Below are 27187 nucleotides of genomic sequence, written 5' to 3' on the forward strand. Positions count from 1 at the left end.
CTCGGGGCGGCAGGTGGAGGAGCGGGACGGAGCCCCCGCGGCCGCCCCGCTGTTCCTCCGCCTTCCCGGGCAGCTCCCGCCTGGAGCAGGTCGGGCCCTCGGTCGGAAGAGACTGTCGGCTCCGTTCTGTCGCGGCACGACGCGCGCTGCCGCCGTCCCCCGCCGCTGGCACCGCCGTTTCCCGTCGCCGCAGGAGGCGCGCCCCGAGAGCCTGCCCGCTCCGGCCGCGGCGGGGGATGGCGCGGCGGTCGCTGCCCTCGCCGCCGTGACGGGACCGCGCCGCTGCCTCGCTCCGGCCCCCCGCCCCCCCCGCGAGCGCCGGGCATGCCGCTGCCTGCCCGCGCCGCTGCCCGCCGCGGTGACCTGGCCCCCCCGGGCCCCGGGATGGGCCGCGGGAGCTGATCCCTCGGGGAGGCTGGGGGCAGCGCCGGGGAGGATGAACCACGTGGGAAGCCCGGTGAGAGCCTACGATTTCCTGCTGAAATTCCTGCTGGTGGGGGACAGCGACGTGGGCAAGGGGGAGATCCTGGCCAGCCTGCAGGACGGAGCCACCGAGTCGCCCTACGGCTACAACCTGGGTAAGCGGCATCCCCCCGCGGCAGGGGGACGGTTGTCCGCAGCTCCCCGGTCCTCGCCCGCCTTCGCCCAAGCGGTTCCCCCCCCGCGCCGCCCCCAGGCTCTCGGGGTCCCGCGCTGAGGCCGCGACCGCGCGGGAGGCAAAGGCCGCGCTCTGGCGCTGCCGGTTCCCCCCGGCTGGGCCGGCGGAGGAGACCAGCCGCTTCTTGCGGCTCCGGCCGGTCTGCGGAGCTCCCAGGTAGCACCCGAGGGGCAAAAGGGCGCCGGCAGGGACGCGCGGAGCGGGGGTTTGCCGGCCGGAGTTTTCAGCAGGGCGGTGGGATTGCTGTCGGGGTACAAAACCCCGCGCAGGTGATCTCGTGCGCAAAACTGGCTTTGGAACTCAAGTGTAAGAGAAATGTCTTGATACACAGAATGTATTGATCGAGGTGATGGGATTCGTCTTTCTAAGCAGTTATTTTTCTGTTGTCATCAGCGAGTAAAGGGAAGTACTCATAAAAATGTTTTTCAAGTAGAGGATCTTTGTTAAACAGCAAAGGTATTTGCTGTGAAACTCCTTTTGCTGAGAAACTCCTTTTGCTGAAAGAGCATAAAAGGAGGGGTTTTTTTTCTCCCTTCTTTTCCACTGTCATATTCTTAATATCAGAAGAGTAGCCCTTTAAGATCAAGGTTCATGTTTGTAGTATGTTCTTTCACTTAAGCTTTTTAAAGGGCAACACTGAAGAGCCTCATCCGTGCCAGATATATTCTGCCTGCAGAATAGGGAGCTGTGAACATTGCAGACGGGTTTAAAACTAAGCCAATGGTTCAGGGAAAGAGGGATTTCTATTTTCCCTCCCTCCCATTTTTTTTAATCTACTTCCCCAATCTTGTTTGCCTAGAACATACTCTAGTTTAACTTCTTTATTTTCCCTCATGCAAATCTATCATGTGGCATATTAAAAAGCAAATTATCTTGTCAAAATTACCCATTGCTTTAATTTACTGCCAGTTTGTGACTAGTTAATTCCCTGGAAGGCTTTACGTTGACTTAGAATCTGTTATTATGTTGAGTTCATAGTACTGATTCACAGCGAAGAACTGGAGGGAGGGAGGGGAGTGTGCCACTGCTTATGAGTCAGACTGTACCTTGAAGGTATCAATGTACATTTAAAGATGTTTGCTTAATAGTTTTCCTAAATTATTCCTTGGGGTGTTGCAGTGTGTTTGCTCTTTGTGCTCTTCAGGTGGTTGAAGAAAAGTAATGGGAGGCCTGGGGAGGTGTGCCTAGTCTGGCTCTGTTCTGTACACACAATCTAGTTTATAAATTCTTACGCTGAAGGAGCACTTTAGTCTCCAATGTTCTCAGCTCTCCAAAACTGAGAGAAGATTTAACGAGCTCCTGAGCTCATCAGTCTTACTTCAGACTTACCCACATAAACCTTGTGATGCTTGTGGTTTCGCTCTTAAAAATATTTAAATTCCGTGTCTAACACTATAACTCTGTGAATAGGTATCTTGACAGCCAACAAATGCGAATATTCTTTTTCAATTATTTTGGAAATATTTAACATGCGGCTTGGAAATTCTTAATCACTACTAATAACTTCAAAATATATACATACAGGGTTGTAAGTTTTATGTGTTATTTCATGGATTGTAGTCTCTTCACCAGGATATTTATCAACCTGAACTATACAAGGTTAGGCAAATATGGTAATTCCAGACCTCACAAATTGTGCTATGCAGAGGTCACTGTTTCATAAAGACTGAGAGAAGTTCTTAGCCTCAAGAAGATGAGTCTGTCTGAAGAGAGGGATAAGAGTTACAAGAGAACGGCAGATACAACAGATGGCATGGTAGTAAAATGTGGAAGGAATATAATCTGATTTTTAATTTTATGCAACTAGTGTCATAACTAAGAATTTTTGTACAGACTGAGCCTCAGTGTTTACACAATCATAGTATCCTGCTTAGTCTCACTTAAGGAAGGATTTTAACTGTGCAAGTTCATTAAAAAAAATATTTTCTCACTCTTCAATTTGTAATGTTCTTGAATGCATCAACTTTGAAATAATGTTGAACACTGCATGTAAGCTGCCCAGTTTCTTTGGTGGTCTGTATCCAGTATCCCTTCTCTGCCTGTATCCCCTCAGCCTTTCCTACATCATTTGAGCATGGCTGCATAGGATGCAGCTGTGAGGAATCTGTGAAGGCTCAGGGACTATGAAAATAGAGATGCAGGGACAGGGATAGAGCTAAACATCTGGTTGGCAGTATGACTCATTTTCTAATTTAACTTGATTAAAAAGCTTAATAAACACTGACTTTTTCACCATTTTCAAGTCGGTAGTTAACTGCTAGGATCTACCACTTTCAGCCAGGTCTCTGAATTGGAAAGAGAAAGTCTAGTGGTATGATAGATTCTGTCAAAGTCTGCCACATGTATAAGCTTTGAAATGACATAACTTCGTTGAGGAGCTTAGTGAAAGGGAATAGCTTTGAGACTGGGTTTCAGCAAGGACAGCAGTGCATTAGATTTGAAGAAGAAAAGTTCGAAGTTAGCTTTGATATAAGGTTTATTCTTGTGCTAAACAGGAGGTATCACTAAGATACACTGCAGTGCTCTAAGAAGTAGAGACACAGATTACTTACAAGGAAGTATAGGGAAGGACAAGGTGTTGAACAGAGTGTGACCCCTTCTTTGGGAAGGAGGAGAATCTAAATGAGCTCCATGGGATATTGAGAGGTGGAAGAAAGGCTGAGTGAGAATGGACTCATTAGCAAAGAAGGATCAAGGAGCTGTTGGTTGGTGTTTTCAGCAGTATCGAAGACAGTTAAGCAGACAAGGTAAAGAATGAAGGTAAAATAAAATATTGAGTTGACTAGAACAGTGTCGGGGGTGTGGGGTGGTTTGGGGTGGTTTTTTGGGTGGGTTTTTTTAGCCATCAGATTCCTGAAGGCTTTATGTACAGCTCTGTAACTGTCTCAACTCTGTGGGCTCAAAATTTAACTGTATAAACCACAAATTAGTTTTTCACAGGGACTTTCTTAACCATTCAAAAAATAAATCTGCCATCTTTCTCATGCCCAGGAAAATGTGGCTGTCGTATGTCTTAGTATTTTTTGTCAGTACACAAAAATGATACAAAATCTGGAGATGGGAAGGAAAGCCAGAATTGTCTGATCAGTCAAGTCCCTGCAAGCTGCTGCTGGTCCACAAGCCATGGTTTGAAAGAATTTGGCATAGTTCAGCTATTAACCAGTACAATCTCTTGGTCTCTGAATTTTTCTTAATGACCAAAGGGCCCTGGGTTGCAAAGAAGGAAGGGAAAAAGCTTTATTAACATAACAAAGTAAGGACTGGCATGGAAGATGCATTGGTGAACATGATTCACAGAGATAATTTAGAAAGCAGTTATCCTGGAGATGGGCAAGTAGGCAGTTACCTAACAAGGTTAGTTGTCTTGGGTGATCTGCCTTTACAGTTCTCCCACATGTTGCTCTAAACTGAAATTACAATGAATTGGACACACTTAGTCTCTAACCTGGTAGGAAAAACTGCACAAAAATGATCTTAGAGAGCTGCAGAAACTTTAATTTGTTAACTTCTGATAAGAATAAATTCAGAGGAAATAATTGCTTCTAGACCAGAACATAATACCTTAGATGTGCTGTCACTAGGTAGACAAATATTTTGACGCTTTGCATTAACAGATTTTCATTCAGCTGGATTCTGGTTTTGCTTTCATACTAACATATGCTTGTAGTGTGATTGCTTGACACAGGGGATGAAAGGAATGATTGTTCAGACCTGTGTACTCATTCTTTTCTTGCAGGAACATCAGGTTTAAACAGACAAATTGTCTCTCATCCATTCTCACCTAGCAACCTTCTTATATCCTCTGAAGTTCATACCACAGGTGTTTGTTGTCCCATAAATTCTGTCCTTAGATTGAGAACTTCACTGGGGTATCGGTTGCCTTAGCTGAATGCTCAAAAAGATCCTGGTGTGTAATAGTTGTGGGTGTTAATGAGTGGTTGTCTTGATTACTAAGTGGTTAGAACACATCCCTGGGGCTTGGATGGCCCAACCTCAAAGAATCTTTGTGGGGAGAGCTGGATTACCCTTATACATCGGGAGCATTTAGACTGGGATTAGTGGTCAGCTGCTCGCATCCCAGCAGACAAACATATAGTTTATGTGTCTCTTCCTTGATAATTTAATACACAGATTAAAGCCATTCTTTGGTGTAAAGAGGGGGGGAATGGGCCCTAACTAAAATATAGAAACAAAAGGAAATATTGTTAACATGAGAAATTAAAAGACAGATTTGTGAGCTGGTTGTCATTTCCTCCCCTCGCCCCCAACAAGACCAAATGCAGAATTAGTAGAGGTAGAAGTCTTACCACAAAGATTTGATGTTAAGCTTCTCTGTTCCGTCTTCATAGAACTGCCTTTTGAAAATGTTACTTGGCTGAAAGAAAGGGGAAATAAAATTGTTTGATTTTCCTACTAGTATACTAATGAATAGGGTTACTTATCACAGACTTATTTTAAAGCCATTACGTTTTCCTAAACACAACGTGATCTATAGAAACTAATGGCAACATCATTAAATTTCTGTGTTTCTTTGCACATAACATCAGCTTTTAGGGATAATTTTCAGTCATTCTATTAGGATTTCTCCAGCAGAAGTGTTATTTAAAGTTGCTGAGCACCGGTGTCTATGAGTAAATAAACCCCTTTTGAGGTTAGTTATGCTTCCCTGTAGATAGACTAGACTTTATTTCATAGCACAAGGAGAGCAAAAATTGATCACTCTTGGCTGCCATGAAGTAACTTTTCTTAAAAGATTGAACAGGCATGAAATTTTTCCCCCCCTTGAATTTTGTTAAAATCCAGTTGCATGCCCGCTGATCTCAGTTTTAAAAGGGTTTAAACTTGATTCTTGTAAAAGGAAAAGCAGGTGAGGTTTGATTTCATATGCCAAGTTTAAGTGCCTAGAAGACATCTAGTATCTTATCTAATTACTGGCTTCTGTGGCATTGATGGAAAGAACTAGTTGCTTGAAATAGGGCGTCTAACCTATTTTGGTCTGTAAAAGCAGTAATAGATCCTACTCTAAATACATCAGTTATGACTGTCGCTTTAATGTTTATCTTGCAAGAGTTGTGCTTACTGCTGAAAGATGACATTAATTTTAAGTTGTATTATATACTGCATGTGAAGAAAGTTCCATAAACAGAAACTGCTACCCGCTCTGTACTTGCTCTTCCCCTTTCACTGTGTTTAAAAGAGAAAAATTGAAATTATTACCCCTTTTCCACCATCTGTAACTGCATTTTGTCTCTTCCAGGTGATAACACTGTGGAGTAGCAATTCTTCTTAATAGGCAGTCAGTTATGGGAGGCATATGTTAGCTGAAAATGTGGATCCTGGTTTGACCTGATTCCCTTTATTCTTGCCTTACTTATGACAGATAGTTTCATCCTATTAAAAAACAAAACCCAAACACTTATGATCTAACTCATATTGGCTTTGTTCTTTGCTTCCTTTCGTGTGCCTTTCCCCCGTCCCCAAATCTCAAGTTTGGAGTCTCATGCTAAGAATTGCCCATCTTGTGAGACCAGTACATCTTGTTTTCTTCTCAGACACATGGCAGCATACCTGAGTGACACCTTTTTTTAACCTCTTTTTCCACATTCTTCATAAACAAGGTGGTAAAGGATACTGTAGCATTTCCTGTGATGGTCAGGTCAATCGCTTAATGTTGGGTTTTGTATTTGTTAGCTGATCTTGCACATCCGTTGAAAAAAATGAATATTTACCTCGCTTGATTTAATGGAGCCATAGAAATCCTAGACCTGCTTGGCAGTATATGGTTTTTCATACGTTTCTTCAAACCTGTCATAGAAATGCCTTTATTGCACACTTTGTTCCACTTGCCCATTTTTCTTTGGTTTAATATATTAATAATATTTCTTTGTTTTAATATTGCAACTCAATGTCATGCAATGGTATCCATCTCACGGACAAAAAGTGTTACTGTCTTGCAGTTTCACCAAGGTCAGAAGCTGGGTCATCTTACAGTGAGGATTTGAAGCCCACTTAATCCAAGAGGCTTGAGTTATTTCTCTTCTTAGCTGGCTCCTCACCCAATCATATTGGAGGGAAGAAAAATCAAAACTGTGTGTGCATGCACATATTCAAACCAGATATATGTACCTTGTGCTTTTCCAATAACTGGCTTTTATGTTTCTTAGCAAGGCCTCTTCAACAACAACAAAACACCAGACAAAGAAAACACCTACATTTTGTTCAAGCATATTATTGTACAGTTTCAGAATGAAGAAGCTTTGAAATCTTAACGTTGTGAGAATGTTCTTCAGATTCCTGCCTAACGCCGACCTGCGCACACTTGTCTGAATTTGATATCTGCTATTGCTACAAGTAATACTTCAGATTGTTGTGGCAAAAGAGGCTGCACCAATAGTTTACTTCTTTGTCTTTCTCATGCACATGCATTTGGTTGCACTATGTGCTGCCTGTCTCGGTTTCCCTTGGGCTACTGGTGGGTTTTTTCCCCCCCTATTTTTTTTCACAGATATGAGGGAGTGGGAAAGTGATTAAAACCAAAATTACTGTGGGGCTCCCAGACAGGTGTGCAACATGAAAGACAAAGTCCAGGCTATTTTGAAAAGTGGTCAGACTTCAAGGCAATTGAGTCCTTTTAAGCTGCTTTGCCCTAACCAAAATTGAGTTCGCCTGTGCCAGAATTTTTATCCAATACGTTGGTTAAATTACATTCACGTATTGCTGTAAATTTGTTGTTTGGTTTTTTTTTTCTGGAAGCTAAACAAGAATGGAAAATGGATTTAAGAATAGAACCTGGCTAACTTTAAACATTTGGTTCATACACCATTTCGTTCAGCTCTTCTGGATTTTGTTTAATATGAGACTGAAAATATGAAACTAATGCAGTATTTACCCAAAATACTCAACATGGGCTAGTGTTCCTCATGCTGGTTTTATTTAAGGATCATCGCAAATGTTAATACACGAAACACAAAGCTTTTAGCTTGCTCTGTTTTCTTATTCACATCTAAATCTGTTGATATAGTGGAACACATCTGTACGAATAATTTTTCCTTTCTTTTATGTCTTGACATGTTGTAATATGGAAGTATGAAGCGGGCAAGCTAGGCAGTCAAATACTCCAGTTAAAGCTGCAAGTTCATAAATGAAGCTGTTACAGATCAAACACTGATTTATCAACATACACCGTATATTTAATGTTCAGTCTTTCAGAAGATAAAATCATCTGTCAGTTTTGACTGTAACTTAGTACCTACTCAGGGCAAAGTCCACAAAAATACAGGTGTTCACAACAGCTGTTTGTTGTGAACACTCTAGTTTGTCACTGAAATCTATGGAAATCTGTGGGAAGTTGAAAACCTAATTACTCTGAAGATAGGATGTCATTTCTGCCCAGGAATGGAGGGGGTTTAAAGGTCAAGCAACTAACCTTGTTCACATCTTCACAGTAGTTTGTGGCATCTAAGAGAGTAACCTCCTTCAGTGGGGGTGGGAAAGCAGAAAAGAGAAAGTATCATCAGTAACAAGCTGTGCCAAGTGACAAAGTGTGTTGAAGAGCAGTTGCCTTAAGGCTTTAATGTATATACCTGCTTTTGACATAATTACATTCTTGTTTGGTATATTAATGAGACTGTTACTCTGAATGCATATTGGTAAAAAGAATGTATGTGATGTGCTCAGCTGAGACTTACTGGATCTGGTCAGTGATTCTTTACAGGAGGCATGGGTTTTTTTGAACCCTGCATAAAGGATATAATTCTGTAAGGAAGTGTAACATATTCTAGTTCATATAATGTTCAGACTGGCTGAACCAAATGTCTGAACTGTGCTCAAAGCAAGGTGAGAATCCTTTCTAGGACAGAAAAGTAACTCTTCTGCAACTGGGGAAGGACAGGTAGGACCTAGCAGTGAAAACACTCTTACATGCATACGAAATATATCTGTCAAGTCAGTACTTTTTTTTTTTTTTTTTTTCTGTGTTGTAGGCATATAAACAGTGAAGATAAATTATTTCGGAATCATGCATGTCATCAGAACCAGGGAAAACTATTTATTGTTCATGAGATGTATTCTTGTGCTGTGCCAAAAGCCAATATAACAGCTTTGCTGTTTTTCTTTGTTGTGTGGGATTTGGCATTGAAGAGTGCTGATATGAAAGCACTGTGTGAAGTCAACAAGTGGTGTCAGAAGATGGAGGTGATTAGGCAATAGCTGGAGAGCATGGGGCAGCTAGAAGAGCCAGGGCTGTTACTCTAGAGTTATCTTGGACATTAAAATTATTTGTACGATGTTGGATTTCAAAGTAGAAATTTGTAGTTTAATATGCAGCAATGGAGTAACTATGATGAGAATTTCTGGAATAGAGATTTCCATGTGTTTTGAAAACTGACTTCTAAGTGAAGAACATAAGAAATGTAATCTTGAGCTCATTTAGCCTAGCACTGTTAAAATTGGTGAGAGACCGTATTTAGGAAGAACATGCAAACCTGTCTGCTTCCCTCATGTGCCTGCCAAACTTCCTAATCCAATATTTGGAGATTTAGAATTCTTTTCAGCTGCTTTATTTACAGAAATGGGTAATCTGTGTGCTCTTCTTTAACTAAAAATTACAGCTGCAGCTTTCTATGACTTTTTTCTCATAATTTATGTAAAGAAACCATTTGGCTACGCGTTTATTTCATGCTAAAGTAAGTGAGATTCTGTGAGCTTCTTTGAAACTTTTGATACCCATTAGTGTAGACACCCCTCTGGACTGCTATGAGTCCTCCAAAAAAATGCAGCTTTAAAAGAAAATGTTTACTGATGCAAAAATCTAACTATTTAGAGTTTTCCCCCAATAACTTTTTTTTGGGTCTCAAGTTCATGTTCATATAACATAAACTCCCAATGCCATAAATGCCTGTTATAGTTGTGTTTCTTAAGAGTGCATGTACTTTAAGTGCACTTCAGTACACAGAACTTTGGAGAAATGTTTCATAAAAATACCTTTATTCTTGGATCAGAAGAACATAACCTATTTATTAAAAAGTTCCAATTATTCATAATATATGGCCAGTTAAAGTTCTGTGTATGTGCAGATGTAAATGTAGAGGAGACTGAACATGTGACAACATTTAAAAGTGAGCTGCAGTCCAAGAGTGACGCGCTTGCACGAGATGAATTGCAGCTGATCTTTCACACTTTCAAATGCAGTCCAGTCACTTGTGTTTAATAACCAGAATTTGTTTACTGTGTGGTGTGTTCCAGACTTATGATTCAGATTTTACCTCTTATTTTCCCCCAGTTTTTATATTAGGTATGTTGAACACATCTCAGTCAGTAACTCGCTGTTATGTTCCTGCCATTGCTCTCGTTTTTCCTCTGGGCTACGACTTCATGCAGAGCCCTACCCTGACCTTACCAACATATGTTTCCCTGTAATCCCACATCAGCAAAGCTGAAATAGCAAAGAATGCTTATGTACTCTGAAAGAATATATTGAAGGAGCGGTCATAAGAGTATTTGAGGACTGCATATTTAATTTGCCCATTTTTATAGATGTTTGCATGAAACAGAAACTTTAAAAAACAGTTTAATTAAAATAAAGAAAAAGAGGGGTAGAGGTATTTTACATAAGAGTATTTGAGGACTGTATATTTAATTTGCCCATTTTTATAGATGTTTGCATGAAACAGAAACTTTTTAAAAAACAGTTTAATTAAAATAAAGAAAAAGGGGGGTAGAGGTATTTTACTCCATACATTTTGAATCAAAATAATTCATTCCTTTCAAATTTTAGGAATAATGATGTGTTAAGTATCTCCTGTGCACTTATACTTTGTTTGCAAGCTGACTTTATGCAGTGCCTTAAAATGGAATATTTAAGTGCATGAAATATGAAACTGCCAGCTGGAAAACCCAGAAGAGACCCAGCAGGTCTGGCAGCCTTTTTAATACTCTCTCTTGACTAGAGGAAAAGTGGCTCGTGTAGCCAATGCATTCAACAGAATGATTGAGTCAGTATACAGAGTCTTATGCAAAATTTTTAACATGGATATCTGGATACATATATTTCTTTTCTAATCGTTTTAGCAATCCCTATACACAGTGCACAGTCTCAGTCCGTCAGGACTCTGTTCTTCTAATCTTTCAGTATGTTTGCTTTGGTAAATATGTTAAATGAAGTTTGTGTAAAGCACAACCTTGACTTTTCAAACCACTTCTGAATTAGATTGTGGTTTAACTTGAACACATACTTTGTCAAATAGAAGCATGATAAATGGAATTTTAAGCAAGTTCATAACCTCTAAACTTGATTTTCTTTTTCCATTCAGACAAGAAACATGGTTTGTTTTAGAATGATGTTAGTCTTGGAGCAAGAAGATTCTAGAGTCCAATAATACATATGGTGTAATAATTTCTCCATATAAATTCTAGGTTTTGACTCCAAACAGGAATTTAACCCAGTACTGTTCAAGAACTATAGTTTTATAGACAGACTCACTTATCAATCTATGCTGTATTTGCCTTCAACATCTGCAAGACAGGCTAGTTCAATGTAGAAGACTATATGAAAAGTAATTACATAATTTTAAAGTAGAGTATGCAGTTCTAAGAACTTAGATGAAGTTTGGCTGCATACTAGTGAGTCACCTCTCTGGAGAAGAGAGACCTTTGGGTGGGTAACCTAAGAGCAGCCTCCTGGTACCCATGAGAAGATCAGCAAGAGAACACGGTGAGGCTTTTGTACATGGTTGGAGGGTAAGAGACAACTGGTGTAAGTTGAAACAAGAGAGGTTCAGAATGGGTAAGAGGAAAAACTTTTGTACCATGTCCATTTCCACCAGTCAAGCTGTGGAACAGGTAGCCCAGAGAGGTTATGCAGTCTCCAGACCTTGTATCTGATTCTGTTTTGAGCAGGAGGTTGATCTGGATGACCTTCTGAGATGACTCCAACTTGCAATATCACAGAATCCTAGAATGGTTTAGGTTGGAAGGGACCTTAAAGTTCCATCTAGTTGCAACCCCCCTGCCACAGGCAGGGCCACCTTCCACCAGCCCAGGTTGCCCAAAGCCCCGTCCAACCTGGCCTTGAACCCTTCCAGGGAGGGGGCAGCCACAGCTTCTCTGGGCAGCCTGTGCCAGGGCCTCACCCCCCTCACAGGGAAGAATTGCTTCCTTAGATCTAATCTAAATCTGCCCTCTTTCAGTTTAAAGCCATAACCCCTTGTCCTATCACTACACTCCCTGACAAAGAGTCCCTGCCCACCTTTCCTGTAGACCCTTTAAATCCTGGGAGGCCGCTCTAAGGTCTCTCCAAAGCCTTCCCTTCTCCAGGCTGAACCCCCCCAGCCTGTTCTCGTAAGGGAAGTGATCCTTTGATCCTATTCACCTGAAAACAGCTTATTTTAATTTCTTGGAAAACTGAAACCAACTGAATAATGAATGGAACAAGGGCTTTGTATCAGTTATGTATAGTCTGTCTTTCCCCTTTAAATCCTAAAAAAGCTTGTCTGCTAGCATTTTGTGTTAATTTTTTTGTCTTGGAAAAGCAGTACAGTTATAACTTTGCCAACTTTTCTGTGGAATAGCTGGGGAGGAGGAAAGGGGAGAAATGGAAGCATAATCCAAGCCAGACTTAATTTCCTTAATTTTTCTAATGGAAGTATATATCCTGAAGATACCTCATGACTTGGGAATTCCTTGAGTTAATGGTAACATTATCTGTAAAGCCCATTTTACTGCAGCGTGTGTTTCACTTGGAATTCAAAATTTAAGAGGAGCAGTTGGTCTTCTGTTGCTTGGTTTGGAAGTTTGAAGGTTCTTCAAGTATCTGTGCTTTGGGAATGATGGCTGTATGTTTTCTGGATGATAGCTTTTAAGCCACAGTAAATTTTCAATAACTATATGAATTTTGCTCTCTGGCATCTTTAAAATTATTGCACTTACACCTACTTCTTGTGAATTCCCACTTTGATCTTCAGTTCATCATAATGACAGCATTCATTACTTGTTCAGATCAAAGAATTATTTTTCAAGTAATCTTTTTTCCTCTTTCAACAAGCAGTGTTTTGTGGGCAAAAAAATACCTGTTTTTTTCTTTTACTACACTTGGTGAAAAATACTCTTGTGACTTCTGGGAGTATTGATGGCATCCTGGAGTAGGCTTTCTGCGTTGTTTTTTCTAAACCTTGGTTGTATCTTGCCATTTATCATAAGTATTACTTGCAATTTCATAATATACACTAATATGCTTATGAAACTATTCTGATTTTTCGAAGTGTAATGATATATTGATATACTTAACTGAAAGTGGTGGTTTAATTCTGTAGTATCATTTACTTGATTTAAAGCCTAGGGAGGGTCTGGAGAGGTTTGTAACTGTTCTCAGTGAGCTTTTAGGCCTATAGCTCAGAATAACAGTGGCTGGATGTTCTTGTGTTTCTTCTCATGCCAAGTATTTTTGAACGAGTTTACTGCTAATGAAGTGTCAAGACATAAAAGGTCATTGTTCTCTTTTGGAATATATTGTAAAATGTGAAATATTGCATCTGTTTTTAATATTTTTACAGTAGGTTTGAAGCTATTCTCTCTTCTAGATTCTGGCCACATTTCAAACCTAGTGTTTAAGATACAAGTAAGGGCAAGTTCTGCATGGCTGTGTCCCATTTCTTTCTCGTTTTGTAGAATTTTAAAAGATATGTAACCTGGCTTCTGGTCTTTTCCTCATGCACCAGGATGATTTGACACCCACTGTTAAGCTTTATGATAAAGAATTATTATACCAGGAAGATGTCCACGAGCACTGAAAATATTGGACAATCAACTTTCTATAAAATTTATTCTACTTTTTGGGAGGCAGTTGTCTTAGCCTGGCCAGGCTTCCCTTCATTGTACTTGCTATTGATATGCAGAGCACCACATCATAGCTATTGCTTGGGATACACATGTATCTCAAAGAAGGTGAAACGAAGAATCATGTTTGAAACTTTAATTGCAGTGTAGAGGTGGGATTGTGACTGAGATGATGCTCTTTGAAAATAATCTAACCCATTTTTTTGGGAAGATTGGATGCTTGTTAACAACATGCCTGTTGTATGCAAAGAAACTCTTCTTGCAATCCAGCTCTTACTTAAAGAACTGATGAAAAGCAGCAGTGAGAAGATGGCATCATAAAATATTTTTTTTTCTTTCCCCTGTACTTATATAGGTTAATTTCTAAATCAAATACACTGGTGCTAGGTTATGATTATCTTTACTTTGATATTAAATGGACTCAAAATTGAGGGCAGTTCTTTTTATAAAATGCAAATCTTAAATCGAAAAGAGCTGTTTTAAAATACTGATGCTGTTTTATAACAATGACTATAAACTGGGAACTTCTTGATGTTACTTTTTCTTTATGTTGAATTCTGTTGAAAAGAATTTGGAGAGACAAGGAGGGAAATCGTAAAGCTAATGTTTGTTGTCTTCTGCCAAGGGTGTGTTCCTTTCCCAGTGTAGGGAACTGAGTGATCCACGTTCACTCGTAAATCATAATCTGATGTTATTGGCTTTAACTATAAAAAAACCCCTACTTTTGGCTAATAATTGCTACCAGTTAATAACAGTCCTATCCTAGTCCACCTCCAGACCTGTCAGTAGTTTTGGGGATCTTGTCTTTTTCTGTGAATTGTCTGGACAGAAGTGTGAGTTGCAGTGCTGTGCATGAGCAGTTGGATTTAGACACAATGTAGATGTGCCAGGCACCAGAGGTGTCCTGCCATCACTGATCACCCTGGGCTCCTTGTTTCACTTGATGCTTTCCCTGTGGAAAGAAGGGTCAAGAAAAAACCCACCTCGCTTGCAAGATTGCTGACATTGATATATTAATCTCTTCCCAATTTATTTCAAATTTATTAATAAAATGTGCTGAAATAAAGGAAGAACTTTTTTTGTTAGCAATGCTATTAATAACATTCCCTTTTCCTGCAGTGCTACTATTTATAAACACTAATGTGTTTATATATATATATCGCAGTTTTCATCTGAGGATGCTAGCTGCAACTTGTAGTAAACATCTGAGTTGACAAGCTTACTGTATGCCTCTGATAGCCTTTTCTTTTGGGGTGGAAAAAAGGAAATGATGAACTGCAGTGCACAGTTCCTGCTTCTTCCTGACCTGGGGAATGGAAGCAGTTCTCTTTTTTCTTGTAAAATAAATTTCTAAGGGTTTGGACTGTAAAGAAGCTATTTTATTGTTGACAAGTACATGTTAAGACAGAGGAGAATGCACTATAATCTCAGGATCTTTACTTCTTTTCCTCTTAATGTGAATGGAAATGGGTCATGCACTAGTTTTGGTTAAAAGTTCAGTATTAGCTGATGACAAATAGTTTTCTTTCCAAACAGTTGTCTGCCTTGAATGTTTAGTTTCTATGTAGCCATCTTAGCAGAAATACTGCAAGCTAAGGCATGATTAAAAAACCCCATGTACTTAACAAGTTGTTTGCATGTTCTTTTTGGGGAGGCTATGAATTTAATATGCAAAGTACTGGCTTGTTTACTTACTAATGCTGGTAGTAAGAGGATGACAAACTTACGCAGTTATTGCTTCTGTGCATTAGCAGCCTGACTAGTTTTGGGGGGCTTATATAGGTTTTGGAGTCTCAGTTGTTAATTTTGTTTTCAGGTTAGTATTGGATGTATCCCATAAAGTTGTGTCAAACTTCTTACACCCATACTATTTGCTTTGGTTCTAAGGACAGCTGTCTGGACTAGAGCCTGCTAGAAGTGCTCTGAGATCTTCAGTTTTTATCCTGGTGCCCTAAAAATTTTGTAACTGTGAAAAGCTTCTGTGTAATGGTTAAAGAGCACTTCATTTTTTTTTTTTAAGTGTAGATTTCTTGTAAACTTAATTCATTTAAACATTTAAAGGAAAACAGGTGTGCTGAGGGATAGATTATGATATTGGCATGTGTCTGTGGCTATAAGCAAAGCTAAATGTAAAGCTGAGCTTTCTGATACAAATAGCTTCTTTTTAAAAATTGGAAAATTGTCACATTGAAATGAGTGAATTATCTGTGAGACTTTGTAATTGTGGTTTATGGCTGGACTAATGAGGTGAAGAATACAGTCTAGATCTAAAATTTTGGCATCTCTTTCAATCTGAATACGCAATCTGTGTTTTTCAAACAGATGGCTTTTATTGCAGTAATTAAGTTTGATGGAGAAGACTGGAATTTGGAAAGTGATGATTATTCTGACATGGTAAGCAGAAGGCAAATATGACTGTCACATAGCCGGACCTTCATGCTTACTTATCAATAGATATAGTCCAGTTTTACTGCAAAGAGTTTGTCCCTTTGCACCATGATGTCGAAAACATGGGATTTAGTTTTAAAAACTTAGTTGGATTTTGAATCAAGAGCATGCTGTGGGTCCATTTGTTGTGAACAGTAAACGAATGGAAGTTGTGTCACTTGTCAAATATACTTGAAACAAAAATGTTTTTAAGAGAAATGTTAGACCTTAATTTTAATGTGTATATGAAGAGCTAGATAGCTGAGGAATCTTAAAGTGAGAAGTGATGGGACCACTGAATTCTCATTATGCCTGTGAGAAAATGGTTTTAAGCACTCTGAAACCTAAAACTGTGGTTTTGAAGTGCAGTCAACAGTCTTAGAACCTGAAGGATGTTTTCAGTGGACTTTGTTAAATACAGGCCTGGAATGCCACTGAATATATATATATTTATTTATTTGTAGACACCATTATTGACACAGAAACAGACAGTGGGAAGGAGACATTAGTGTGTGTCTGAGAACTGTTATTGAATGGTTAATTTGGACAGACTAAGGGAGTGAATGATTGCTGGAGAAGGCATTTACCACTGAAATCTCTGGGGAAGGCAGTCAGGCCATGGAAGCATGGAATTTTTTATTATTAGTTTTAATTATTATATTGAAGTAGTTAGATTCTGTTTTAATTAAATTTGAAAGCTGTTAATTTGACATCAATGACCTACAAGGAACAACATGCCTTGAACTTTAAAGAAAGGACATGTCAAGAGGAATAAGTAAGAAAAATGAAACTGGTTCTTGTAGTATTTATGAGCTAAAATGTAACAGAGCATCAGGTTCAGAGATGAAGAGTCACATATTCTCAGGTACACTTTCTCAGGTAGGAAAAGGGTTGGTTTTAGGAGCATTTCTAAGACAAATGTGCCACTGAAGAAAATCTTTCAGTGCTGAATTGGTAAAGCATAGCTCTGAAGAATCTAGTTTTAAAGTTTGTAGTTCTTTTCCCCCTGTTTTTCTTTATCTCCTCTCCTATAACTTACTGAAGTTGAAACACAGCTCCAAAGCAAATGCAGAACAAGCTCCAAACCATTAAAATATTAGGCTAACATCCAAGTCCTGTAAAAATTTCAGGGGACATATCTGAATTTTACTCTGTCATATTATCAATGGTTGATCAGTAGTCCATTGCTTCAAATGTTGTTCAAGTCAGTCAGTGTGTTTTTCACTGCTACAAAGCTAAACAACTGGCTGGTAGTCACACTGCAGATCATTGAATCTCAAATATTAAACTGAAGAGAAAAGATTTTTGGTGTAAATAATATTCCTTTAGTGGAAAACAAAATGAGCAATTTAAATGACTGAAGCATTCTGCTCTAAAGAGACCCATCACAAAACCCAGAAACTTTGATATGCTACTTTAAACTTCAAGAGAAGCAGAAGTTCACAGGATACCTTAAAATAATGAGTGTTGACATGAATGCAGGGCGCTCAGTGGAGCGTAAGTGACAGTGTGGTAATGGCTGTGAAGCATCGCTGCAGAGAGGATGGCTTCCTATTTACTGCAGTTGTTACCAAACAGCTAAATGATTACTACGTTCCTGAGTTCAAGAATGTTTCTTTCTATTTTCCATCTGTTCATTTTGTGTTTGAGAAGAACAAAATCTATTACAAATCAATTAGATTTAAGCAATCCAAACCCTTCAGAGAGGATAGTAACTTATTTCAGGTTCTTTAATTTCAATTTGTGGCTTCAGGTAAATAATTTTTATTAAAAAATATCTATGGGAGCACTGGGATGCTTTCTAGTTTCCTTGAAAGTTTGATTTTTTTTTTTTTTTTTTTTTTTTTTTTGGTTTAGCAGCCTTTTTCTTCCCTTTCTTGTATAGAGATACATTTTAGTTGCATATCCAAACAAAGCTATTCTGTCTTACTAAATGAGTGAATAATGTTCTGGAAGGACATTTGATTTCTAAAACAGCACAATCCACATCTGTTGGTCTCATTGTTACGGTTTCATGCTGTTCCTGATGATTCATGGCAAAATGCTTTTTGTTTTGATTCTTATCAATGGCAAATGCTAATTGCAGAGGTGTTCAGGTTATATTATCAACTGCTTCTAGCTGTATAACAGCTGAAGAATAAGGAAGCTTTTGAATTCATCTCTTCCTCAAAAATCTTTTGAGAAACCGGTAAGATGCTGTCATAAACAGCAGCTGGTAGTAGTATATTTTTCACACTTGCCTTGTGCATGACACATAATGCAAGATACTACTTTTTTATGTGTGGCTAAACATGAGCAACTTGCAGTAGTTTATGGTCTGTGGTGCAAAGCACAGTGCCAGGTTTATTCAGCTGTGTATCCTCTAGCTATGCAATACTAATTTTCTATGCTTGGTATGTCCTTAAAGAGAATGATGGATCTGTTCACTGTGTGGGATGTGTCAGTGTTTGCTAAACATGGTCTGTGCCTCTTCATTAACTTTAGATAAACTAGTGGAGGTATTTCACCCCGCGGGAAATATCAGCTGCAGCACAGGATGCTGGAATGTTATATAGTGTTACGCAGGGTTTGTTCTACATATTTTATGTTTTCAAGAATTTCTGAAATGATGAAACTTGTTCTTTCAGTGCACAATTTCAATGTCCTAGTCTCTTCAGTGTCCCAGGGCTTTGTCTATAGGTTTGGGGGTGGGGGGTGGGGTGTTAACTATTATTCTTTAACTTATGGTTTGTGGATTTGACTATTTCCTAATGTGGCTGGAGAACTGGAACACTTTGGCAATAAATGAAAATAAGTTTCCCAAAACTAATGGTAATAAATTGGGGGTTTTTTTGTGTGTGTCTTTCCAAATACACAGATAAGAGCCACAATTAAAGGCAGAAGATGCTTCCATTGACACTTCTACAGTGAGCTAAAAGCTTGAAATGCCTGTTATTGCTGTCCTTGGCCTTTCAGCTCGGTGCTTATCTGGGAGCTGTGAAGTTGACATGGCAGAACCTTGTCTTGGACCAGTGTCTGAGTTGGAAAGATCAGAAGAATTTAACTCCCTCTCTTTGCTGCCAGGCTAGAAAGAGCTGTGTCAAGAGATCTTTTTTTTTTTTTTTTTTCCCCCAATATACTCCTACTTGACAATAGGATGTATTCATCTGTTTGTAAAAGTGGGAGTAGCAAAGCTGTATGTTGATTTGACTCGTGAACTATCCTGAAGGCAACAGAAATGAAGTGGCATCTTTGAAATACATCTCCTAATAAGGTGTGACTTAGCAGCACAGAGCCTCTGTCTTCCTGATCTTGCTTACCTGGCCTTCATATCACAGTAAGACTGCTTCTTAAGCTTGCTCTCTATCACCTCTCTGGTCATTGCTAGCATCTTCCTTACCAGGATCTTGGTAAAAGGCAATTCCTCTTGGCTTCTCATTCTTAAGATATTAAGAAATCTCAGAACTGCAAATACCCATCTCTGTAGGGCTATGGCAAGGTGACTTACTCCTTTGTTGCTCTTGGCTTTCAAATTGGGCAGATGTTCAGCAGTTGCTACTGCTGCTAGAAATTATATAAACCATGTAACAAGTCAAATTAATTCATAGATTAAAATATTTTTAGTTAATAGTATCACAGAGCAACTTTCCTTCAAAAATTGTTGGGTTTAAATCTTTTTCACCTTAGAAAGTTTAAAGCTGGTTTAACTGTAAGTGTAATCCCTATACTTCCAGTAAAGATGTGCTGAAATCTTTAGTAATTAGGGCACTCTTCTGTATGCATTTGTTTTTCCATGTCACTGCATTTTTCTTACCCTCTTGTTTATGCTCAGAAAACAAATCATGTCTGTCTTTTTCAAGGTACAAGTGACATTACATTTCAGTACATTTTTTCAGAGCTAGTTTCCATACTTTTCAAACTTCATTATAAGGACTCTCTGAGTAAGTGTTCAATTCAAGAAGTTATCTATGACACAGCAAAGAAAACATGAGAAAAATGCATTTACCAGTGAAACTGTGTTGCTTAGCTGCACAGTGTGAATACTGAATGCACACTTTAAAAATAACATTTAACAAAGTAAAAGCTTCTCTTTCTTTTTAATGTTTATAATTAGTGCAATTTGTGGATGCAGTACTGAAGCACAGTGTTCATAAGTGACCCTAGCATGGTGGTAGATATTTTCAGGGGTCAATTGCAGCTTCACAACTGCTTCTGATTAGTTTTTCTTAATCTCACACCCGTTTTGCCCAAGAAAACAGTAATTCTAGATTTGAGCTTATTTTTACATAGTTTAATTGCTTCCTGGGGCATGTTGGGTTAGCAGTAAAAAGGTAATATTCTGTTGCACAGAAGGTTGTTTGCAAAGACTACAAAACAGGCAATAAAGGTGTGAGCTAAGTTATACGTGTGCATGTGTATACATGTATAAGTATGTATACTTACAGTACATACTTCCCTTAAACACTGCAGTACTTCTTTAGCTCATCTAAAAGAGATACCGTAGCTCAACCACAAGGTCTGGGCATGTTATGGGAAGGAATAAATGGAACTTGCCTGCGTTCTGCTGGACACTAGCTGCACAGATCTTTGGGCCAAGAAGGCCATTATCAGTAGGAAGGGGAAAGGCTGGAAGACAAAAGGGAAGCCACTTCTTGCACTATCCACTGCTTTTATATAAGAGAGGGACACGTGTATCTAAGAACTGTCTATAAATCAGAGATTATCAGAAAGGAAAAAATTAATAGCCAGTAAATCTAGTCAATAGATGAAGAGAACAGCATTTAGTCCACAACGTATGTGAGAGAAGAGGCAAAACCCTAGTTCTACCTCCTTTTGTTGAAGAGATAAAACACTTTCTCTCTCTATAAAGCATATTATTGTCATGATAATGAATAAAACGGAGCATTTATCAGCCTGAAGGGAGCCTGAAACATCTGCTTCAAACAAACCAATCTTAAATAATATGAAGGGTCTTCATAACTTCATGGGAACCAGTTATTCTTATCCATATGCACTTCATAGAGTACTAATGACATACCTTTTTTTTTAAGGTCAGCTGCTTTGAAATCTGTAACTGTGTATATTGTATACCTACAAGCTGCTCTAAGACTTGCATGACTCTCTTCCCCACAGGTATAGATTATAAGACTACAACAATTCTTCTGGATGGCCGACGAATCAAGCTGCAGCTCTGGTAAGTGTGTGCTCCAGCTTTCTTCATAATTTATATTTCAAAGACACAAAAATGCAATTCTTCAGGGCAGGAGTTCTTCCTTATGCTTCAGAAATATTTAGTGAACTGAAGAAGAGTGAGCCAGGCAGATAGCTTTTTGAGTAAGTCATGCTTTCTCTTCACCTCCATTTTGCAGCTGTTCCATGTAAAATGAGGGACCCTACAGTTTCTCTATGAGAGAGATGTATAACAAATGCAGAAGAAAGGCATAAAAGATTACAAGTGTTTTTAAGACAGATTCAAAGTGCCTTCAAAGATTATAAAATATACTGGTAATGAGAACCATGAAAGTACCTTAGAAAGCATACAGTGATTGTATAGCAACATCCTTTTGCTCAATTTATTAGTAGTAATGGTTGACTGAATAACCACAGTATTATTATTTTTAAAAGTGCAGCATTATTGCTCATATAATTTAATTTATATGCAATCTAATGTGATTTGGTCTTTACAAAAACATGTTGAGAACAAATACAATTATTTTACAGCAAGTGTTTTTCCTGTAGGGTCAAATATTTGGTCTTTCAGGGAGCTTTTGTGTTAAGGTTGTTTGAAGATGGCCGTCTTCTGGTTCATTTAGAAATACTCAGCAAGTGATACAACTTGAAAAATGCAGCAACATTGCTGCCTCTTAAATACACTGTTTTCCTCTTTCCCTAGACTCATGGCATGAAAGAGGGAGAAGTAAGGTCAGTGCAGGACAAGAAAGAGATGGACTGTGATTTCTCAGGAACCATAATGTACATAAATCAGATAAACAGGTTCTAGGAACAAGCAGTGTTCAGATAGAGAATTGGAGGTGAAAATGAATTATTATACCCTTTTCCCTCCTAGAAAAAGAGAGTTGTGTGCCATTTCCATCTTTAATATTGATTTTGGTGTTTACTTTTTGAGACATTTTTAATTACTGAAGTTAAATGCCTGTGTGTCAAAGCAAACTTATGTTTAATTTATTCTTCACTGGTTGTTTTTACCTTTATGATTTTCAAAATACGTTTCAAATGTGAAATGCAATTATGGATAATAGTACTATGCTGTATGGTATCTTCATTACTTGATATTTTGTTCACCTAGTTTCTTTTTCTTCTTCTGTCTTCCACTTTCTATAGCTTAGCAAAGATACCACATAAAGCTTATCTGAGAATTAGCCAGGAAGGAGATGTTTTCATTCTTTTTGTGAAGGGCAAGGATGTTCTTTGGACTCCTTAAAATAACAGATTGGAAATGTTTCTGCAGTTGACCATGCACAAAAATACGTGCCTTGCATGTGAAAAATCTGTAATCTACCTCAAAGTCTTTATGGAATTTTGCTTCTTATCATGTTCTTCACTATAAATTTGATTTACATTCCAAACATTTTATGCAGTGATTTTTTAAAATTTATTTTATTTTTCATTTATGCTTTTCTGAAAATCTGTGCTCTCTCTGACTCCTGTAGGGATGACTTTATTATACTAGACTCATGATGAACTATTGCTGCTGTAATCAAGAATTTACTGTTTTTTCCATTAGTTTCCTTGGTGATAGCTATTGTTTCCTTCTACTTTTGCTGTGAAAACAGAATCTCTCTTCAAGCTGAACTAAATGCAAAGTCTAGCAACATACATACACTTGAGTAATAGCATTTGTTTTCCAAGGGCAATCACAAGAGTAAAGTTTGAAGTTCTTGTCCTCTTATCCTGGGAAATCTGAGAAATGTAGAGGAAAGGGCAGAGTGCCAGCGGGGAAAAACTGCTGAGAACGAGAACAGCTCTTATGCATTAGTGACTGCTACTGCATGACTAATGGCAGAAGAGCTGATACTGATCAGTACAGATGAGTTAATCTAGTTGAACTCTTCATTTAGGAGGCCACCTACATCTTTTTAAAAAATATATTATTTATTTTGTTTAGGGATACATCAGGGCAAGGGAGATTCTGCACCATATTTCGGTCTTACTCAAGAGGTGCTCAGGTAAGCAAAGTACAACTTTCTCACTGATGAATAATGGTGGTTGGATGAATGAAAGCAGAATTAGCAAACTGTCATGATGGCTTTTATAGCTTGCTTGTAGATGGCATCCAGATTCGGTAATAGCAGGCTGCAAATAACATGAAATGTGGGAAATAACTGGGAGCAGGATTTTCTTTTGGGGAGGAGAAATCTATGAGATTGATGAATCACGGTAAAATAGTGATACATATTCTTATGCCTTCATGTTGGTTACCTGAATAACTTAGCATGTTAGCTTACTTTGATCGTGTGAAAGTAATGCTAATACTACTTTTTAAGACTGTGTGCTGAGTAAGAAAAATTGATAGCATAAAACTGTCAAGAGTGATGTGAAAAATACAAACACAGACTAAAAAGTGATGAAATGCAATGGCTTAAAAGGAGATAACTTTTTAAAAGACACATTAAAAGCCACTATATCTTCAGACTCTGAAGTATTGCTATAATTCATGACATGTATTGGTTCTGACGAGTTGCTTCTGTTATGTGCCAGAATTGCACAGAGCATTGAATCTTCAAGTTACGGAATGTGACCAAAAATACATGCTGTGGTGTGTGTATGATCAACCAAACTTGTCCACTATAAAAAGAAATATTTACCAACACGTTATGCCCTAAAACTAAGTCAGGGTTTCTGGCCCTTAGCTGATTTGTAATCTACACAGAGAAATGGGGCTTGGTTTCAGAGGATGCTGAGGTTCTGCCTCCATTGAGAGGTTGCTCAGAATATTACAAGATTATTTCAGAGCTGGAGAATTTACAGACAGTATTCTCTGTGTAATGTCTCTGTTAAACTTACCATTCTTAATTTATTTTTTAATACAGGGAGTAATACTAGTGTATGATATTACAAATCGTTGGTCATTTGATGGAATCAATCGATGGATAAAAGAAATAGATGAGGTAAGGTACAATCCCAGAGAGTCACTAGTCTGTAACAGATGACTAAGACCAACTGCTTATGATATTTTCTACTGTTTTTACTGGCATTTGCAGGCAGTGCTTACTACAGAGCTTTCCAAGACGCCAAGTTTACAATTTTCTTTTTATGTTTATAATTCTAGAAAGTTGGAAACATATCAGCTAAAGTGTCTGAATTCTGTAAAGGTGTTGATGGAAAGCATATGGAGGGCAAAGATTTCATATTGTAGTCCTAGTCTTGCTATAGATTTGCCACATCATCTGTGCAAGCCTGTCTTCTCCGAGGAAGGGATGTTTTTAGATCAGAGAATCATGGAATAATTTAAGCTGGAAGGCACCTCTAGAGATCATGTGTTCCAACCTGCCACTTAGTCTTTAAATCTTGAAAAAGCTTTTCTTTGTTTTAATTGAGGGAAGGGCAAAATGGAAGCCAAACTATTAATTTTTTATTGCTTGTCTTTGCTCAGCATGCTCCTGGTGTACCAAAAATCCTGGTTGGAAATCGCCTTCACTTAGCCTTCAAGCGCCAAGTGTCTACTGAACAAGCACAAGCCTATGCTGAGAGGCTGGGCATGACTTTTTTTGAAGTCAGTCCACTTTGTAATTTCAATATTACAGAGTCCTTTACTGAGCTAGCAAGAATAGTATTGATGAGACATGGAATGGACAGGCTCTGGAGGCCGAACAAGGGTAAGCAATCTACACTGAAAATGTGTAAATTTAGTCCTAGCTAAGGTTTATGGTTCAATAGTATAAAATAATTTTCAGAAACTTTAACCCTGATGCAAAAGCATTAAAAAAAAAAAAATAATCAGGAATGCTGTACAATTTGCTTTCTAAACAGAAAATACATATCTGCAGACATAACCTGTTCTGCTTTTGCAGGGAATAACAGATCTTTCCTAGAACTTACATGCTCAGTCATCTAAGTATTAAGACATAGATAGGAAACTGAAGCAGCAGATATTTTGGGTAATGTGGGAAAGGATGTGGGAGGAGAAATGAGGATTCATCCTGGAAGTACAGAGTGCTGGGTATGCTACTACCATGTGGCTGACAAAAAGCATGCTATTATAATGCAAGTTTTGTGTCTGTTTTTAAGTACTGAGTCTGCAAGACCTTTGTTGCCGTGCCATAGTTTCCTGTACCCCTGTGCATCTTGTTGACAAGCTGCCTCTCCCTGTTGCCTTAAGAAGCCATCTCAAATCTTTCTCCATGGCAAATGGCCTTAATGCCAGGATGATGCATGGACGTTCATATTCCCTCACATCCAGCAACATCAGTAAAAGGAACAGCTTAAAGAAAGCTAAAATTATCCGTCCACCACAGAGCCCACCAAAAAACTGTACAAGAAACAGCTGTAAAATTTCTTAAACTCTCTGTGGGAAAAGGAACCTGGATGGAATCCCTCACGTGAAGTGTTGAACACAAGGACTCCTTGTTTAATGGTTGAGCACAGTCTATGTATGTATCACACTACATAGACAAAAATAAGAAAAGTCTTATTTTAGAGCTTGCTCACTACAGTAATGCTGCTTTGGAATGAATGACATGTTCAGTGCAACTGAAATGATGTGACATTTTGCTGTTGGATTTTCATACTGCATTTTAATTTCCGATGTGCATGGTGCCATTGTTTTTACTAGTAGATGTGTTTTCATATAGGGGATAATTATAATTATATTCAGTTCTTAATTCCACAAAATCTGGAAAGTGACTTATTATGTAATTGTATAAAATCCTGTCTTTTTGCAAACTAGTCAAAAACATAAAGATGAGTCATCAGTTTGCATATTCAGGCAGAGGTTTTTACATGCAATGTATTGTATACATTGTTAAATTCTACAAATAGTGTGACAAATTCTAGTAGTACTGCAATTGTGCATTTGGATTTTTTTGTAAAGCTTCCTTGATAACTTTGAAGCACTAACTTAACTAAGCTAAAAATGTATATATAATTATTATGCACATACACAACAAGGTTTTGTCCCATTAGTGTATGTAATAGATTTGATAAAGTTTTTCGTATGTTATTTAATACTTTGGGGAATTAATTTGTGGTTTAAATACTTATTTTTCTGTAAAAAAAAAAAATAATTACATTTTATACCACTCTACAAGAAAGTTCTAGGAGGAAAATGCCAAAGACACTGTGGTAAAAGGAACATGACTTGAAGAGCTGCTTTATAAGGAAAGAACACTATTTAAAAAATAAATAAATGTTTCTGGAAAAGAAATCCTATTATGCTTTCTTTAACTGGGGAAGGTTGTCTTTATCTTTCTTTAGAATAATTTGAAGAACAATATACCTAAGCTAGACATCAGGAATGTGAAGTCATCCTAAAAGCATCATGTAATGCTTTTGATACAACATGTCTTCAATATTGTTAACTGAAATATGGAAGACTAATCCATGTCAAGTCTTCCATTGGTGAAGGGGTTGTGTGACTTGTTCTCCTGAGTAATAGCAATCAATTGAGGTGATGGTGTAGTTTCATCCCAGTTTCTTTGGGGTGTCTTCACAGTTGTGAGATACAATCAAGTTACATATCTGTAATGTTCCTTCTGGATCAGCAGAGATGTTCCCAGCCTCTGTAGGCAAGTAGGGAAAATTCAAGCCAAAGTCAGTAAAATGCCACCGTTATGCCAGGACCTGGACCAGTCAATGCATCGCTACTTACAAGTGCAGTCAAGAACAAGTCCTCTCCTAGTTCAGACTAAAGGGCAAAGCCAAGTGCAGTGGAAGGAATTCCTGTGGGATGGCTCCCTCCACTGCATCTCCACAGCATCTCCACAGCTTTAGAAAATGTATATAGCAGCCCACAGCTACAGGAGGTTAAACCTGAATCAGACATCTGTACTCCAGGAGTCTGGCTGTGTTTGATTAGTGGCTAGGTGCAGGATGAAGAGTTCTTTTCCATGCACATTGCTATACTGCTTTAAGTTTCTTCCAAATTATAATCTTGGCCTCCTCAAGCACCAGGTCATTAGTTTGTTTCTGTTTGTATGTGATACGTAGTCAGACTGGAGGGAACATTAATGCACATCTGTGTGTCCTCAAGGTCAGGTTCTCTACTCCTCCTGCCAGCCAGGATAAAGACAAGGTGAGGAGGAGAGGCGAGAGCAGCACTCCTCGCTTCTGGTA

At 38.5% G+C, this 27187-nt stretch overlaps 1 protein-coding gene across 2 annotated transcripts; it reads left to right on the plus strand.

The window, feature by feature from the left end:
* On the plus strand, positions 1-26248 carry RAB40B (RAB40B, member RAS oncogene family). 2 transcript variants are annotated; one of them, XM_074921893.1, is made up of 6 exons: positions 1-578; positions 21029-21089; positions 23022-23082; positions 23947-24024; positions 24567-24732; positions 25145-26248. In XM_074921893.1, the coding sequence occupies exons 1-6, from the start codon at positions 437-439 to the stop codon at positions 25414-25416; spliced, it is 780 nt and encodes a 259-aa protein (XP_074777994.1). In that variant the 5' UTR covers positions 1-436; the 3' UTR covers positions 25417-26248. The 2 variants fall into 2 exon arrangements, with proteins under 2 accessions (XP_074777994.1, XP_074777993.1); XM_074921892.1 differs by having other exon boundaries at positions 3-578; positions 24510-24732.
* The last annotated feature ends 939 nt before the right edge of the window (positions 26249-27187 follow it).

Source organism: Athene noctua, chromosome 18 (genome assembly GCF_965140245.1).
Source record: "Athene noctua chromosome 18, bAthNoc1.hap1.1, whole genome shotgun sequence".
Classification (NCBI taxonomy): domain Eukaryota; kingdom Metazoa; phylum Chordata; class Aves; order Strigiformes; family Strigidae; genus Athene; species Athene noctua.

What these genes read in the sequence shown, in the direction of transcription:
- RAB40B (XM_074921892.1), top strand. Translation starts at nt 437, where the DNA reads ATGAACCACGTGGGAAGCCCGGTGAGAGCCTACGATTTCCTGCTGAAA. An exon ending in CGAATCAAGCTGCAGCTCTG is followed by an intron (nt 21,090 to 23,021) that starts GTAAGTGTGTGC and finishes TATTTTGTTTAG; the next exon opens with GGATACATCAGGGCAAGGGA. An exon ending in GCTCTGGAGGCCGAACAAGG is followed by an intron (nt 24,733 to 25,144) that starts GTAAGCAATCTA and finishes TCTGTTTTTAAG; the next exon opens with TACTGAGTCTGCAAGACCTT.